Below are 15,033 nucleotides of genomic sequence, written 5' to 3'. Positions count from 1 at the left end.
CTGAGTATGGGGATACCACATGTGTGAGACTTTTACACAGCTTGGCCACATACAGAGGCCCAACATCCAAGTAGCACCATCAGGCGTTCTAGGAGCATACATTACATAGATAATTTCCTGGCAACCTATCATTTTTGAAGGCCCTTCATATTTCTAACACATAGCATGTACATACCAAGAATTACAATCCAAAATAAATTCTATTGCGGAAAGGATAAAAAAAAAAGTATTACCTGTGCTTTTAGTAGTGTCCACAGAAGAGAGCACTGGTCCAGGCAGCAGTCAGGGATGTGCTTAGCGACAGCAATAATAACTATCCAGGCAGCAGGCAGGAATATTGTCTATAATCGGCACAGCACAGTCCGTAGGAATTGTCCAGGCAGAGACAGCCAGCACAGCCATAATATTGGTCCTGGTACACCGTTACCTGCAGACACTCATTATTGTACCGCTCTCCAGCCCTTCATAAACATACTGCCTCTTGCTACAGCGAATTATTTGCATAGTCCAGGTAGCAGGCAGAGGTGTGGTCCGTTCATGCGGCAGGCAAAGGCATGATGGCAGTAAGTCAGCAGAAGGCTGAGGGCCGCAATCGGGTGAGACCTGTGCGCAGGGGCACAGGGGTAGAGGCTTCGACCCACCCAAATCTCTATGAAGCCTCCGGACTCCAGACCCTAATCCGGAAATTACAAAACCAGGAGAAAACAAAAAAAATTGTTATCTTCATCCGGAAAAACTATTCTGGAGCCCCTCACATATGTGAGACCCCTGTGTACTATAGTAGCAGGGCAACAGATCAGTCCAAGCGGTAGGCAAAAGCATAGTCCATAAAACAGGCCAGGGTCAGTTAACATGCAAGCAGTTTAAGCGGTAGGCAGAAGCGTAGTCACAAAACAGGCCAGGGTCAGTTCACGAGCAAGCAGTCGAAACGGTGGGCAGAGGCATAGTCAAAACAGGCCAGGGACAGTTCATGTGGAAGCAGTCCAAACGGTAGGCAGAGGTGTCACGGAACGTCCCACACTCCGCTTGAGTGCTTCCGTCATATACCACTTCCTCCCAGTCTGTATACAGATATCAGATATTCCAACCTCTCTGAGCACAACACAAGGCGACACTTGCTTGTTGCTACCAAGAACTGACTTTATTCAGAACCAGAATAGTCTTATATACACAGGAGAAGATTACTCTAACAATACAAACGTAACCTAATTAACATGAGCTAATTATCTAATCCTTTATACAGCCTAGGTGACTGAGACATGACCTTTCGCCCAGACTTGTGGTCACCGAGCTTCACACAGTTATATCAACACAATGGCAGTTGTCCCGTCTCCTACATTGTATAGAGGACAATGTCATTAGCTCATTCAATTAACATAAACACAGGTTGATGACACCAGCATCTCCTCACAGGATGTGTCCCAACAGAATGAATCCATTGAAAATCCAGGGCCCATAATCAAAAGGCAACAGGCTTGCATACAGTCCTCTCCAACAGCCTCTGTCCCGGCTAGGTCTGTGACAAGAGGCATAGTCAAAAAGCAGGCCAGGGTCAGTTCACATTGAAGGCAGTGGCATGGTTATTTGGGAAAATGATCAGCGAAAATGGGGAAAATATGGGCTAATAACTTAGGGATGTATGATACAGTTCGAAGCATTCACCAATGCAAAGGCCAGGTTGGGAGGGACACTGGGGACAATGGAAGCTGGTATCTTTTCGAAAACCTCTTCTGCTGCACACACTACATCTTTTTTGCCGTCTTCGGCCTGCTTCCGATGGTGGAATGTTGTACGGGAAGTGGCGTTCATGAAGTCGGCTAACAGCATCAGAACGAAGTACTTCTGGGAGGGGTCTTTGTTGATAAATGAGGGACGTGACTACTACTTCTATGAATTTTAGGAAGGGGACGGGGCTTTCTGTGGATTTTGTGCAGATTATGTAGGAATTGAAATGGCCAAATGGATTAGATATATTGCTACCTTCTTGTACCAGAATCGGGACCTCCTTATTGACAAATAGGGCTGAATCATTTGGTCATTGAAATCCCCCCCCCCCCCCCCCATGTAGAGATTATAGTCTTGGACACATGTCGGTTTTTCAATGGGACCTCGTCTTCGCTGAACTACAACTGTAGTGTCATCATGAATGGTGGACATCATGTGCACGTTCCTGTTATCCTTCCACCTCAAGGCCAGCACTTCATTACATCTCAGTGTTTCTCTTTCCCCCCTTTTCAGCCTTTTGTTCACTATGGATTGTGGGAAGCCCTTCCTATTTTTTCTTGAAGTTCCGCAGGCCAGGGATTTTTCAATATATAGGGGTCTGAAAAGGGGCAGGCAGGTATACAAGTTGTCCAGGTATATATGATAGCCTTTTTTCAGAAGTGGGTAAGCCAGGTCCCATACGATTTTTCCAGTTGTGCCCATGTAGGCCGGGCACTCAGGGGGCTGGAGCTGGGAATCTCTTCCCTCATATATGCGGAATGCATATAGATATCCTGTGGCTCTCTCACACAGCTTGTAAAATTTGACTCCATATTTGGCCTTTTTGCTAGGAATATATTGTTTTATTCCTAGCCGGTCTGAAAATGGTACCAGGGACTCATCCACACATATATTCTTCTCGGGGACATAAAGTTCTGCAAATCGTTGGGAAAATAAATTTATTAGTGGGCGAATCTTGTATAGCTTATCGGAATTTGGATGATTGCGGGGAGGGCACTGGGTGTTGTCGTTAAAATGAAAGAATCTCATAATCATCTCATATCGGGACCTGGACATAGCGGCAGAATACATGGGCATATGGTGGATGGGGTGGGTGGACCAATAGGTATGTCCTCCATTTTTTTTTTGTAAACCCCATATTTAGGGTGAGGCCCAAAAACAATTTGAACTCCTCCAAATTCAAATCTCTCCACTCAAACGGATGGGCATAAGATGATTGGGGGTTGCTGGCAATATACTGCTGGGCATACAAATTTGTCTGGTCCACAATGAACTGCAGAATGAAAACAGGTGAAAAAAATTGATCTCTGTAAAATTTTGGGTGTTGGCCTGCACACCTGGCTGTGCTGTGAAAGGGGGAATATTTGGTGATCCCGAGTTGGAAGGCAGCCATGTTGGGTTGGCAAGACCATCTGGCATATAGGTAGCGGCCCTGGCTCTTGGGGGACGTGACACTCCAGTAGTTGGGGGAGTTGAATTTCCTGTGCTGGAACTCAGGTGTGATGTGGCAGCACTGGTACTGGGCATTTGTGCGCGGGGCCTATCTCTGGTGGCAGCACTGGTACTGGGCCTTTGTTCCTGGGGCCTATTGCTGGCGGCAGCACTGGTACTGGGCCTTTCTTCCTGGGGCCTATTTCTGGCGGCAGAGCTGGTACTGGGCCTGGGAATATAATCCTGGTTGCTGGCGGCTTCCTGGTTTCCAGAGTGTCGTGCCCTTTTAGGAGGGACCCATTCTTCATCCGAATCATTGCTACTCTCGATCGGTTCAAATGGCGAATTTTATTTGGAATCAGAATTAGACTCTGATGAGAACTCCCCGGTGCTCTCATCAGTCATAGAGAGGATCTGGAACACCTCCTCGCTAGTATAAACTCTTTTGGACATGGCTGTGTGGCGGGTAGCTGTGCGACGGGTGACAGATGGGTGGCAGGTGACGGTCACTGATGGGCTGTGCGATGGGTGGAAGGTGACGTTCACTGAGAGGTGATGGTGTGATGGGCAATGGTCACAGATAGTTGACAGGCGACGGTCACTGATGGGTGACAGGTGCACCGCTGATGGTCACTGATGGGCGACAGGGCACAGTCACTGATGGGTGACGGGTGAGAGGGAACGGTCACTGATGGGTGACAGGCCACGGATGGTGACAGGTGATAGTCACAGATTGTTGACAGGCGACGGTCACTGATGGGTGACGGTCACTGATGGGTGACGGGTGCACCGCTGATGGTCACTGATGGGTGACAGGGCACGGTCACTGGTGGGTGACAGGGCAGGTCACTGATGGGTGACGGTGGCACCGCTGATGGTCACTGATGGGTGACAGGGCAGGTCACTGGTGGGTGACGTGTGACAGGGCAGGTCACTGGTGGGTGACGTGTGACAGGGCAGGTCACTGGTGGGTGACGTGTGACAGGGCAGGTCACTGGTGGGTGACGTGTGACAGGGCAGGTCACTGGTGGGTGACAGGGCAGGTCACTGATGGGTGACAGGGCAGGTCACTGATGGGTGACGGTTGCACCGCTGATGGTCACTGATGGCAGTCTCTTTGTGACAGGTGCACTTTTTATGGGGTGACTGTTGGGTGACAGATGACAATTGGGGGGGGGGGGGGCGCGATGGGACAGAAGTGGTGTTGGTGCAGACACTACAATACAAAGATCTGTAACTCACTGCTCCTGGCTCTTCTCTCCTCACACTGGAAACGGTGTGTGAGGAGAGAAGGGCTAGTAACCGCTAGTGACAGCTCTTTGTTTACAGTTAGTGATCGCCTGTGAATGGATCACAGCCGATCACATGGTACACAGCCCTGGCCAATGGCTGTAAACTATGGTCGGTGACGAGCAGTGTTCCCGGGGAACACGCCGCCACCGACGTGCACGCGCAGCGCGCTCACGATCGCGCGCATGCGCCGTGCAATGCGGGGATGTACCATTAGTGATCGGCCGTGACTTCATCACGGCCGATCACGTGGTAAACAGCCATGCCCAGTGCCTGTTCACCCCTGTCGGTGACGAGCGGTGTCTCGGTGACACGCCGCCACCGACAGTACAGGGCTGCGGGCTCACGATCGTGCGCATGCCCTGTTTAAACGGGCTCACGTCATATGATGTCCGCCCAGAACAATAGGCTTACCGTCCCGCCGTCATATGACGGTGGGCAGTAGGCTAGCGGTTAAAGAACTTTGGTCAGGTCAAACCGCATGACAAGTCGCACCCTATTGTCAGCAATGGCACCATTCAAATCAGTGCGACGCCGACTTTGCTGTGTCGCATCAGTTTCAAAAAGTAGTTTCTGCACTACTTTTGGTGATTTCGGGTGCGACTTGCATAGACATCTGTGCATGAAGTTGCATAGACATCTGTGCATGAAGCCGCACAGATGTCTTGAAAGTCACACTGACATGCAGCTCTAAAATTGTGTGACTTCAGATGAAGTCGCATGATTTCAAAGCTGAATTCAATGTGCATGAGGGCTAAAAACTCCTCAATATTCTATTTAAAACAAAAACAAAAAAAAGTTTTGCCCTTAATCGGCTGGGCTACACACCCCCTAAAAAACCTAACCACAGTACAAAGGGTGTGTGTAGCATGCCCTGTCCTTCATTGACACCCCATTTGCCAGCAATTGATACCCATCCAAATGATAGCCTGGAGTTGATGTATAAATACATATTACAGGAGATGTAAAACAAATTATTATGCACATTGTTCAGACAAGATTTAGAGGTACAAATGGGTCTATTTATAAAGCAGTGAATGCCAGAGAATGTTTGCTGAATGTCAGTACAAAGGATTCACTTTTGTACGTTGTTCCATTCATCTGCAGACCAAAGGAATGATCTTTGATCTGTATATATTGTCAAAGTAACGTGACCAGTAAAGAAAAAATATTTTTTAATAAAATTTGTTCCCATTTACCCCTTATTAACCTTTTCGTTCACCTTAATCTGCCCTAAGAAACGACTTCACCTTCTCCCCTTATATATTATAAGGTATTATTTTCCTGCAGTTTTTTTTTTTCTATTTTTTTAACCGTAAATGTTTAAACCTTTTTTCATTTTGAATTCTTTTGCTCATTAGTTTTTTTTTTGTTTTTTTTTTTCTTTGTATCACATTTAAAAAAAGTGTGAAATTGAAAAAAAAAATACCTTTTTCAGTTGTAAAAAAAACTTTGCAATGCTTTGTACCAGAATCCTATAATATCATGTCATTTTAAAAAGGACAGATTCCAAAATGAAAATAAAAATTATTTTTTTACAATATATTTTTTTTTATCACTGATCTATATAATATTTATTAAAATATTGTTACTTTTTTAGCTATGGGTTGCACAAGAAATATATTATTACTTTCAGACCATATAGCTAAAATGTCCTCATTACATTGCTGCCTTTTAAGTGGAGGGCCACCCTGAAAAAAAAAATACACCAAAAATCCTAAAAAAAGTTAAAAAAAAAAAAAAAACATTTGAAAAAAAAAAAATTTTAAACTTGCCTAAACCCTTGTTGCTAGGCAGTCTTCCTAATCTGCCTCTTCCTTTTCCACCACGGGGCCATTCACAGCGCGCCGCGCCACTCGCGCGTGCGCAGTAGGAAACTGGCAGTGAAGCCACAAGGCTCCACTGCCTGTTTCCCTTACCTAGCATGGCGGTGCCTGGACCCGAGAGCCGAGGGACGGGTGGGCCTTGGGCGGCCGACTTCGCGGGCACCCAGGACAGGTAAGTACTTATTTAAAGTCAGCAGCTACAGTGTTTGTAGCTGCTGACTTTTAATTTTTATTTTTTTTTAGGCCGGAATCTTGCTTTAACTGCTTCCCAACTGACCCACATACATTTACTGCAGCAGGGCGGCTCTTCAGCACAAAATCACATACCTGTACATGAATTTGTTTGCCTGGTCTGGGGGGCACGCAATGCCAACGACCCGCTCCCGCTGTGATTGGACACACTGGGAGCCAATCAACGGGTCTGGTGGACCCAATGTCCACTGGGACCCGCCAATCATTCCCGAAGCAGACAGAACAACGGTCTGCCTATGTAAACAAGGCAGATCGCTGTTCTGTCAGAGGGAAAGATGGAGATCTTGTGTTTCTGCTAAGCAGGAATACAGATCTCTGTCTTCCCCCAGTCAAAGCACCTCCTCCACAGTTAGCAAGCACTCCCAGGGAACACATTTAACCGTTTGATCGCCCCCGATGTTAACCTCTTCCCTGCCAGTGTCATTAGTAGTGACAGTGCATTTTTTTTTTTTTTTTTTTTTTTTTTTTAGCACTAATCACTGCATTGGTGTCACAGGTCCCCAAAAAGCATCACTTAGTGTCAGATTTGTCTGCCACAATGTCGCAGTCTTGCTAAAAATTGCTTATCACCATCATTACTAGTAAAAACAATAAAAGAAAAACATAAATATAGCCCATAGCTTGTAGACGCTATAACTTTTGCACTTGCTGGGATTTTTTTTACCAAAAATATGTAGCAAAATACATATTGGCCTAAATTGATGAAGAAATTTATATTTTTTACATTTTTTTTTTATTGGATGTGTTTTATAGCATAAAGTAAAATCAACCAGATTTTTTAGATAAAAAAAAAGACACAAATTACACTGCAACAGCACTATGCTACTGATCATTCTTAAAACCACTTCAATACAGGGCACTTTCCCCCCTTCCTGTCCAAGCCAGTTTTCAGCTTTCAGCTCTGTCGTATTTTAAATGACAATTATGCGGTCGTGCTACACTGTACCCAAACCAAATTTTTATCATTTTGTTCCCACACATAGAGCTATCTTTTGGTCGTATTTGATCACCTCTGGGGTTTCTATTTTTTGCTAAACAAATGAAAAAAAAAAAAAAAAAAATTTTGAAAAAAATGTTTTTCTTCGATTCTGTTATAAAATATTGTAAATAAGTACGTTTTCTCCTTCATTGGCGGGCACTATTGAGGCTGCACTGACGGGCACTGATAGGCGACACTGATATGCAGCACTAATGGGCACTCATAGGTGGCACTGATGGGCCCTGATAGGCGACATTGATGGGTACTTATGGGTGGCACTGATGGGTGGCACTCATAGGTGGCACTGATGAACACTGATGGGTGGCACTGGTAAGAGGGCATTGGCAGGCATTACTGATGGGCATTGGCATCATTTGTGGGTACAGATTGGCATAATTTGTGGATACAGATTGGCATCCCTGGTGCCCATGGGTGGCATACCTGGTGGCCATCAGTGGTGGGCATCACTGGTGGTCCTATGTGGGCATCCTTTGGGGGGGCTGCGCTGATAATCAGGGCAGACCCCCCCTGTCAGGAACGCCGCCGATCGGCTCTCCTCTACTCGCGTCTGGCAGACACGAGTGAGAAAAGGGCAATAAAGGGCTCTTCCTGTTTACACTGTGATCAGCCGTGATTGGACACAGCTGATCACGTGGTAAACAGTCTCCATCAGAGGTTCTTTACCGAGATCGGTGTTGTGGGGTGTCAGACTGACAGGAACAGGAGCATGTTTTTTTGGGGGGGGTTACAACCACTGTAAGTAATGACAGTTCTTGCCAAATAAATTTGCTCGGTTCTTGCTCGGTGCACTTTTTTTATTTTTGTGGATGTTTTTTATTTGTGTTTGGATGTTTTTCTATGGCTTCTTGACTTTTGTGTTTTTTTTCAGTAAATAAAATATGGATTTTAAAAACATGCTCTGGTTCATAGGGGTATAGAGGTGAAGGAGGTGAACTGGTTAATTATATTCAAGGGGTCTATTTATAAAACTTTCGTTGGACAAATATCAGAAGCATTCATGCAACCTGCATGACTTTTTCCTGTATTCTATGTAATAGACTAATCGCTGTATTGTCAGGTACATCTAGTGGCCACAATGCAGTATATTTTCTCATTGAGGTATTTCAGAAAACGATACCTCATTTTGACCACTAGATGAAGCTGGTGTTACAGACGTTAATCTATTACAGAAAATACAAGGACATTTCATCGAGCCTACACAAATGCTTCTGACATTTGTCCACCGAATGTATTATAAATAGAACCCTTTACCATGGTAACATTAGACATCGCTGTACTGATCAGATGTGCGTAGTGAACTATCCTTTGTTTTTTATTTCTTCCACAGTGTCTCACTGATTGGGAAACCTGCTGACATCTCCATAATGTCTGTAGCAACTGGGAAAAACCTGCGTTCCATACCTAAAAAGGTAAATGCATTGTGATTAGTGGCGATTGTTCTATATATAGTGTATCTAATCTGAACTACTGTGGTATGGAGGTAAACATTGTATGGCAACTTTATTTTTATGATAAAATCTGTTCAACAATCAAAATAATACTATAAAATACTATAATAATAAAAGTTTACTTTTGTTTTTTGACTGTTTATGGGAGTTGCAGGGCCAGTAAACATAGGTTACATGCTGTCAAAGATGGCATTATATGTAGAAAATACTCTGTGATTAACAACTGCACAACACCTACATCCAGTGCTATATTTTGAAAGATATACAGTGCTGTGAAAAAGTATTCGCTCCCTTCCTGATTTTTTATTTTTTTGCATTATTGTCACACTTATATGATTCAGATCATCAAACAAATGTTATTATTACACTGATAACCCGAGCAAATACAAAATGCAGTTTTTAAATGATGATCTCATTTATTAAAGGAGAAGCCCAGCCCGAGCTCGTTTGGCTGTACTTCTCCTATGGATCACAGGAATGCAGTTTGTTTTGCACTCCTGTGGCCCATTTTCAGAAGGCTGAAATCCTGCTCTCTGCTGACGTCACAAAGTTGGTCCAGGCTCGGGCGTCATTACGACTAGGGATGCACCGAAATTTCGGCTGCCGAAACATATCGGCCGAAAATGGCCTTTTCGGCAATTTGCCGAAAGAGAAAAACGGCCGATAATAGAGCCGAAAATGGGGTGGGGTTCCGCCCCTGGTGCCGCCTATCACGGGGGCTTCCTATAGCGTAGAAGAGAGGAGAGTTGCCACCGCCTGGTTGATTAGAGCGCCGGGAACATCACAGCTTTAATTTCAATAGCTGTGTGTTCCCCGCTGCACGCCGTCACATACAGCACCTCCCCCTTGTTCGGCGAACTTTGAGAGACAGATCACCCGTCCCAGGTTTGGATGGGTGATCTGTCTATCAAAGTGCCCGGACAAAGAGGAGGGGGCGGTATGTGGCGTCGCTGCACCCAGGTCAACCCCCACAGCAGCTCTCTGCTCAAGGCGCTGTGAGAACTGAGCACTTGGCGGCGTTCGATCGTTCGGATAGCTCCCGCTACATGACCCACACTGGACGATGAAGATGATGCAGCCCTCTTAAGACCAAGCAATCTTGCAACTGTGCAGACGCATATAGAACAAAGGGTGCAAACGCCTAGTGCATGATCTACATTAACCTCTTGGAGCCAGCGCCTCCCAGCCTTTTAATGGGTTTCAACTGCTGGGGGGCTGGGTTAATGATGATGTGATCGCCGACGCCGTAATTGGCTATCTCAAATTATCCAAAAGCTCCCGATCGCAAATAGCGATCCGTTAACTGTGCCTGGAGCACACAGGGCGCATGCTCTCGGCACAGCTGTGTTCTACATTCTGGTACGTAAATATGCAGCCTCTCTGCGTTATGGCCAACCCGCCGAAAGGCCGCATAATTGCATACTGTCTGTGCCAGAGAGTTAAAGGATAAAATAGAGTACATACTCGCAAAAGTAGTAACAACGTTGTATGTAACCAGGGAACCAAAAGGACTAGCAAACGCTGGAATTCTTTGATTCAAGTCAATGTCCTAATACCAGCTGATGCATTTCGGGGGGACATTCCCCCTTCTTCGGAGCATAACTCTGCTGCTTCAGCCAAAGGCAACTTAACTAGCCAAAGGCAAACTAGTTAGAAGCTTAGGGTCTGGGGGATATCCAGGAGGCCCAACTACAACTTTTTCTGCTCCTGCAGAAAACCAGTGGAATAACGCAGTTGGCCAAAGCTGGGCATCTGCCTGTCACTTTACAAAGAAAAAAGTAGCTTCTCTACACCTATTGTAATGCTTCTAATATTTATCGAAGAGAGCAGAGCAAACCTGCTACCTTTCAAAGAGCCCTGTTCTGCCTCATCTTTCTCTGCTTGGACTGTTATGTGCCAAGGTAATTCTCCATCATGGTCAGATCCTTATCTTCAGATTGTGAGAATGAGCAGCTGAGATGATAAATACTGCACTGCTCCAGACAGTGAATTGGTGGATTTAAGTAGAATTTTGTGGGGGAGGGTTTTTTCCCTTAAAGCCCAAGTGCAACCAAAATGAATTTCTGCCCAGCTCTGCCATTCATAGAAGCTGTACTGCAGATTCTGTGAATGAAACGAGATCTATGAATGGAGAAGGGGGGCCTTTCAATCATCTGCCCGTCCTCCTTTTATAGATCCTGAATTTTCTGTTTTTCAATTTGTCTTCGTTTAGGCTTTAAAAGTGCACTTATTCTCAGATACTCTTATTACAGATCTTTTGTTACTATAATTGTGATAATTTTCTCCCGCATTAGACTCAGCAATATTTCCTGGTATGTTTCCTACTCAAGTTCCTCCCTTCCTTTTCCTGTTGTCTGGCCTGCTTCTGGTTCTCGCTACAGAGTTTTTGTGAGATTTCTTCCCACAATAATGCCACCAACTGCTCTGGGTTTCCAGTTTTCAGGTACAAGATTGGGAATCACATAAGAAAACTTATTTCCTCCTGCAGAAGACAGAATTTGGTGTGCCTAATGTATTTGGTTCTCTCCTTACAGTGATGCTCCGGGTGCCCCGGATTGGTTTGGATCCTTTTCTGGGGCATTGCTTGTAGCTCAGAAGTTTTGTGCCTGTCTCATTGTTCTACACATAGGTAAGCAGAACCTGTGATAAAAGTGTGAGAAAGTGTGGTTTAAAGGGAGCTGAAACTGTGGAAGATCGAATGTCCCTTATATACCACTATAGAGTGAATATGGGACTTGGCCTCTGACAAAACATTTGATAGACTAAAGGAGGACTTCTCACTGCCCAACCATATGTCTTTCAGATTCCTGCAGGGTCGTCATGCCAGGCAAACTCATTCTCTTCAGTATTCCCACAGTCAGTCCCAAACCCAATTATGAAAGTGGTTAAAAGCATAGAACCTCATAAACTGATCTTTATATTCTATGGCTTGTTACTCCTTCCCTCCTCGCTCCAAATAGCCTATGGGATAAAGACAAGGGGGAGACTGATGTGAGTAACAGAGGATGAAGAATGGATTGAAGCTCTAGACCAGCTTTCATTAAATGGCGGCCTGTGGTCTAAACATGGACCAAGCGATGCCTCTGTCCAGACTGTCAGGCTGCCAGTGTAGTGCCACATCTCTGCCGCTCAGCAGTCAGTTGCTGGGACCATGGACGTCCCAGCAACCAATGATGTTGCGTGTGTTTTCCTACACCCCTGCTGTTGACTATCTCGCATCTCCCGACTCTCACTCCCTGCCGGGCCACGAGTTAAGGCGTGACATCACATGCACATCCCGCCCCCTTCTGCTCGCTATCTTGCGGGTCCCTGCTCTCGCTCCTTGCCAGCTGCGAGGTATGGTATCTCGCAGCTCCTGCCCCCTGCAGCTTGCTACCTCTGCTGGCTCCTGCCCTCATGGTATGTGGGGTGTGATATTTATAGGGGCACACTTTCTGTCAAGGGGCACACTTATAGGTACATTTTATGTTAAGGGGCACGCCGATTGGCATATTTTATGTTAAGGGGCACACTGATGGACATATTTTATGTTGAGGGGCACTCTGATGGACATATTTTATGTTAAGGGGCACACGGATGGGGACATCTGATGTAAGGGGGCACTCTGACGGGAATGCATGATGTGAGGTAGCACTGTGATGGGGACACCTAATCTTAAGGGCACTCTGATGGGGGCACCTAATCTTAAGGGCACACTGATGGGGACACCTAATCTAAAGGGCACTCTGATGGGGACACCTGATGTAAGGAGGCACTCTGATGACGACACCCTATGTAAGGAGGCAGTGTGATGGGGGAATCTTATATAATGGGGCACTCTGATGGGGACAAATGATGTAGGGGGAAACTCTGATGGGAGACACCAGATGTAAGGGGGTCTTCCATTGCAAAAGCCTGATTTAAGTGGGCACTCTGATGGGAACACATTACTTAAGGGGGGACCTGATATAGAGGGTAATATCATTTGCTCTGGAGTTGTTCGATAATACAGGGTTTTTGGAGTTTGAAGTTAGCAAATTCCTTCATGACACCATGGGCTCCCCATTACCCCTGCACTCTAAACAGTGCCTATTTGGAATATTTCCTGATTCAGGTTTAAATAAATTTACTAAGACTTTACTGCAAAAAACACTACTTACAGCTAGAAAAGTGATAGCCAAACAATGGATGAGGGCTTTACCTCTTGAGTTCAACACTTGGATACCTGAAATAAAAAACACCTTGCCCTTTAAGAAATTTTTATATGTTCATGGAGGATGCCCGTCCAAATATATATAAGATTTGGGATCGCTGGTTACAATTTTCAGAAACGTGTGTCTGAATATAATTTCTGATTGGTACACTCCCTTAGTCTATATTTACTGACGTCTGGGTGTTAATATTGACAACCATATTTTACCCTGTATCGTCTTTATACCTATATTTTAATACTGTCAGTATTTTATTATGTTTTATTCCGTACTCCATATGTTGTACCTTGTTAGGTATGGTATTATTGGGGGACAAACAACCCCCACTTCATAATCTTAATAGTTATTTTGCACCCTATGTAATCTCGATGTCCCTTCATTTGTACTTACTGGAATAAAAGTTATTTTTTTACTGAAAAAAAAAGTGTGAAAAAGTGAGTGTAACCTGGACTGTGTCTCTAAATGTCTTTTCCCTCTTCTCAGTATTTATCTCTGTCAGTCATGTCCATCGTTCTAAATCTCTATGGAAGAGGAACCCCTTCAGCAATATATGGTGGAGCTTGACTCTCCCTTTCTTGTGAGTACTTGGTGCTTCTCTAAGCTGTGCAATGTGTTCAGTGGGCTTTTTCTACTTTCCTGACAACATTTTGTGTCTCAGGGTTCTCGCACAAGGACTACAGACAGCCCTAGATCTACAGCTGTGGACAAATCCAGATTCTCCTCTAAAGTTCAGCCTTTGGGACATCCCCCTACTGTCATGGCTGTCAGGGTCACTTTCACTTCTTGTCGTTCTAATTATCAATGAAATAGTCAAACTGCATGAGATAAGGTACTTTTTTTTCCCATATAAAGGTTTTTCTTTCAGTAGTGTATCATTATTTTATGTACAAAGTTACACTGAAGTCCTCATTATGCACAGTAAGGAGAGATCTGTGTGGGCATAGGTGAATTGAAAGGGGTAGTAATTAGTAAGTAAATAAAAAGATGACAGTCAACCATACTCTTTTGAGCGCTTATAGACAAGAAGTGTTGGTCAAAAGAACCAAAAGGTCTAGAATCATTCTTTGCTTGCATATACAGGAGTGCAGTCCTAATCTGGTGCAGCTGCATCATGTGATGTCCTTTTAGTTTTATTAAAAGTTTATTATGAAAAAAGTCAGTTTTCTTTCTTCTTCATTAAAGTGAGTGTACAGCTTTATATTTCTTTTTCTGCAAACACTAGACAACCTCGCACCCCCAGTCCCAGCTGTACTTATGTCCGAGGTTGCTGCGCTATCAGCACCCCCATAGCCTCTCAAGCTGTCCAGGGCTTTGAAACCCCTGCTCTTCCCCCTCTTCTGCATCAGCGCTTCTGGATTCTGATTGGTCAGCGCCAGTCACAGTGACAGCGCTGACCAGTCGGAATTCAGAATCCACCTGGTTTGTTCCAAAAGCACTGACTGAGAAAAGGGGGAAGAGCAGGGATTTTAAATCCCCGGACTGCTGGAAGGGCTGCCGGGTACCGATAGCATGGCTACTCCTGAGGTAAGTACAGCAGGGATGAGAGATGAGGGTGTCCAGTGCTAGTTTACCTTTTTACATTTTTTTTTTTTTTTCTGTAAAGGTGGACTAACCCTTTAAGGGACACAGGATTCAGTTAATCCAAGACCGTTAAGTTGTACTGCCACCTTCAGGAGGAATCGTACCCTGGCAAACTTAAATGGGAAGCCAGGTATAGACCCTCCCACTACCAGCATGTTTCAGTTCTTTGCTAGTATCCTTATGAAGATAGATGTCTTTTCTCTACTTAAAAAAGATTTAACCATTTTTACTGTTTTGCTTCAAATATTTCAACTACCTGTTGCTGAGCTCAGGTCTTTATGCAGCTATCC

General features: G+C 44.8%; 1 protein-coding gene across 5 annotated transcripts in view; it reads left to right on the top strand.

The window, feature by feature from the left end:
• Positions 1–15,033, top strand: part of TMEM94 (transmembrane protein 94) — a 175,348-nt gene that overhangs the window by 155,083 nt on the left and 5,232 nt on the right. For all 5 annotated transcript variants that reach the window (XM_073608179.1, XM_073608181.1, XM_073608178.1 and 2 more), the window contains 5 exons: positions 8,852–8,933; positions 11,267–11,415; positions 11,507–11,601; positions 13,646–13,739; positions 13,821–13,991. In XM_073608179.1, the coding sequence (XP_073464280.1) occupies positions 8,852–8,933; positions 11,267–11,415; positions 11,507–11,601; positions 13,646–13,739; positions 13,821–13,991 (591 nt within the window). The remainder of the gene's footprint in view (positions 1–8,851; positions 8,934–11,266; positions 11,416–11,506; positions 11,602–13,645; positions 13,740–13,820; positions 13,992–15,033) is intronic.

Source organism: Aquarana catesbeiana, linkage group LG12, assembly GCF_042186555.1.
Source record: "Aquarana catesbeiana isolate 2022-GZ linkage group LG12, ASM4218655v1, whole genome shotgun sequence".
Classification (NCBI taxonomy): domain Eukaryota; kingdom Metazoa; phylum Chordata; class Amphibia; order Anura; family Ranidae; genus Aquarana; species Aquarana catesbeiana.
Note: the sequence above shows the minus strand (reverse complement) of the source record. Positions and strands in the feature narration are given on the sequence as shown.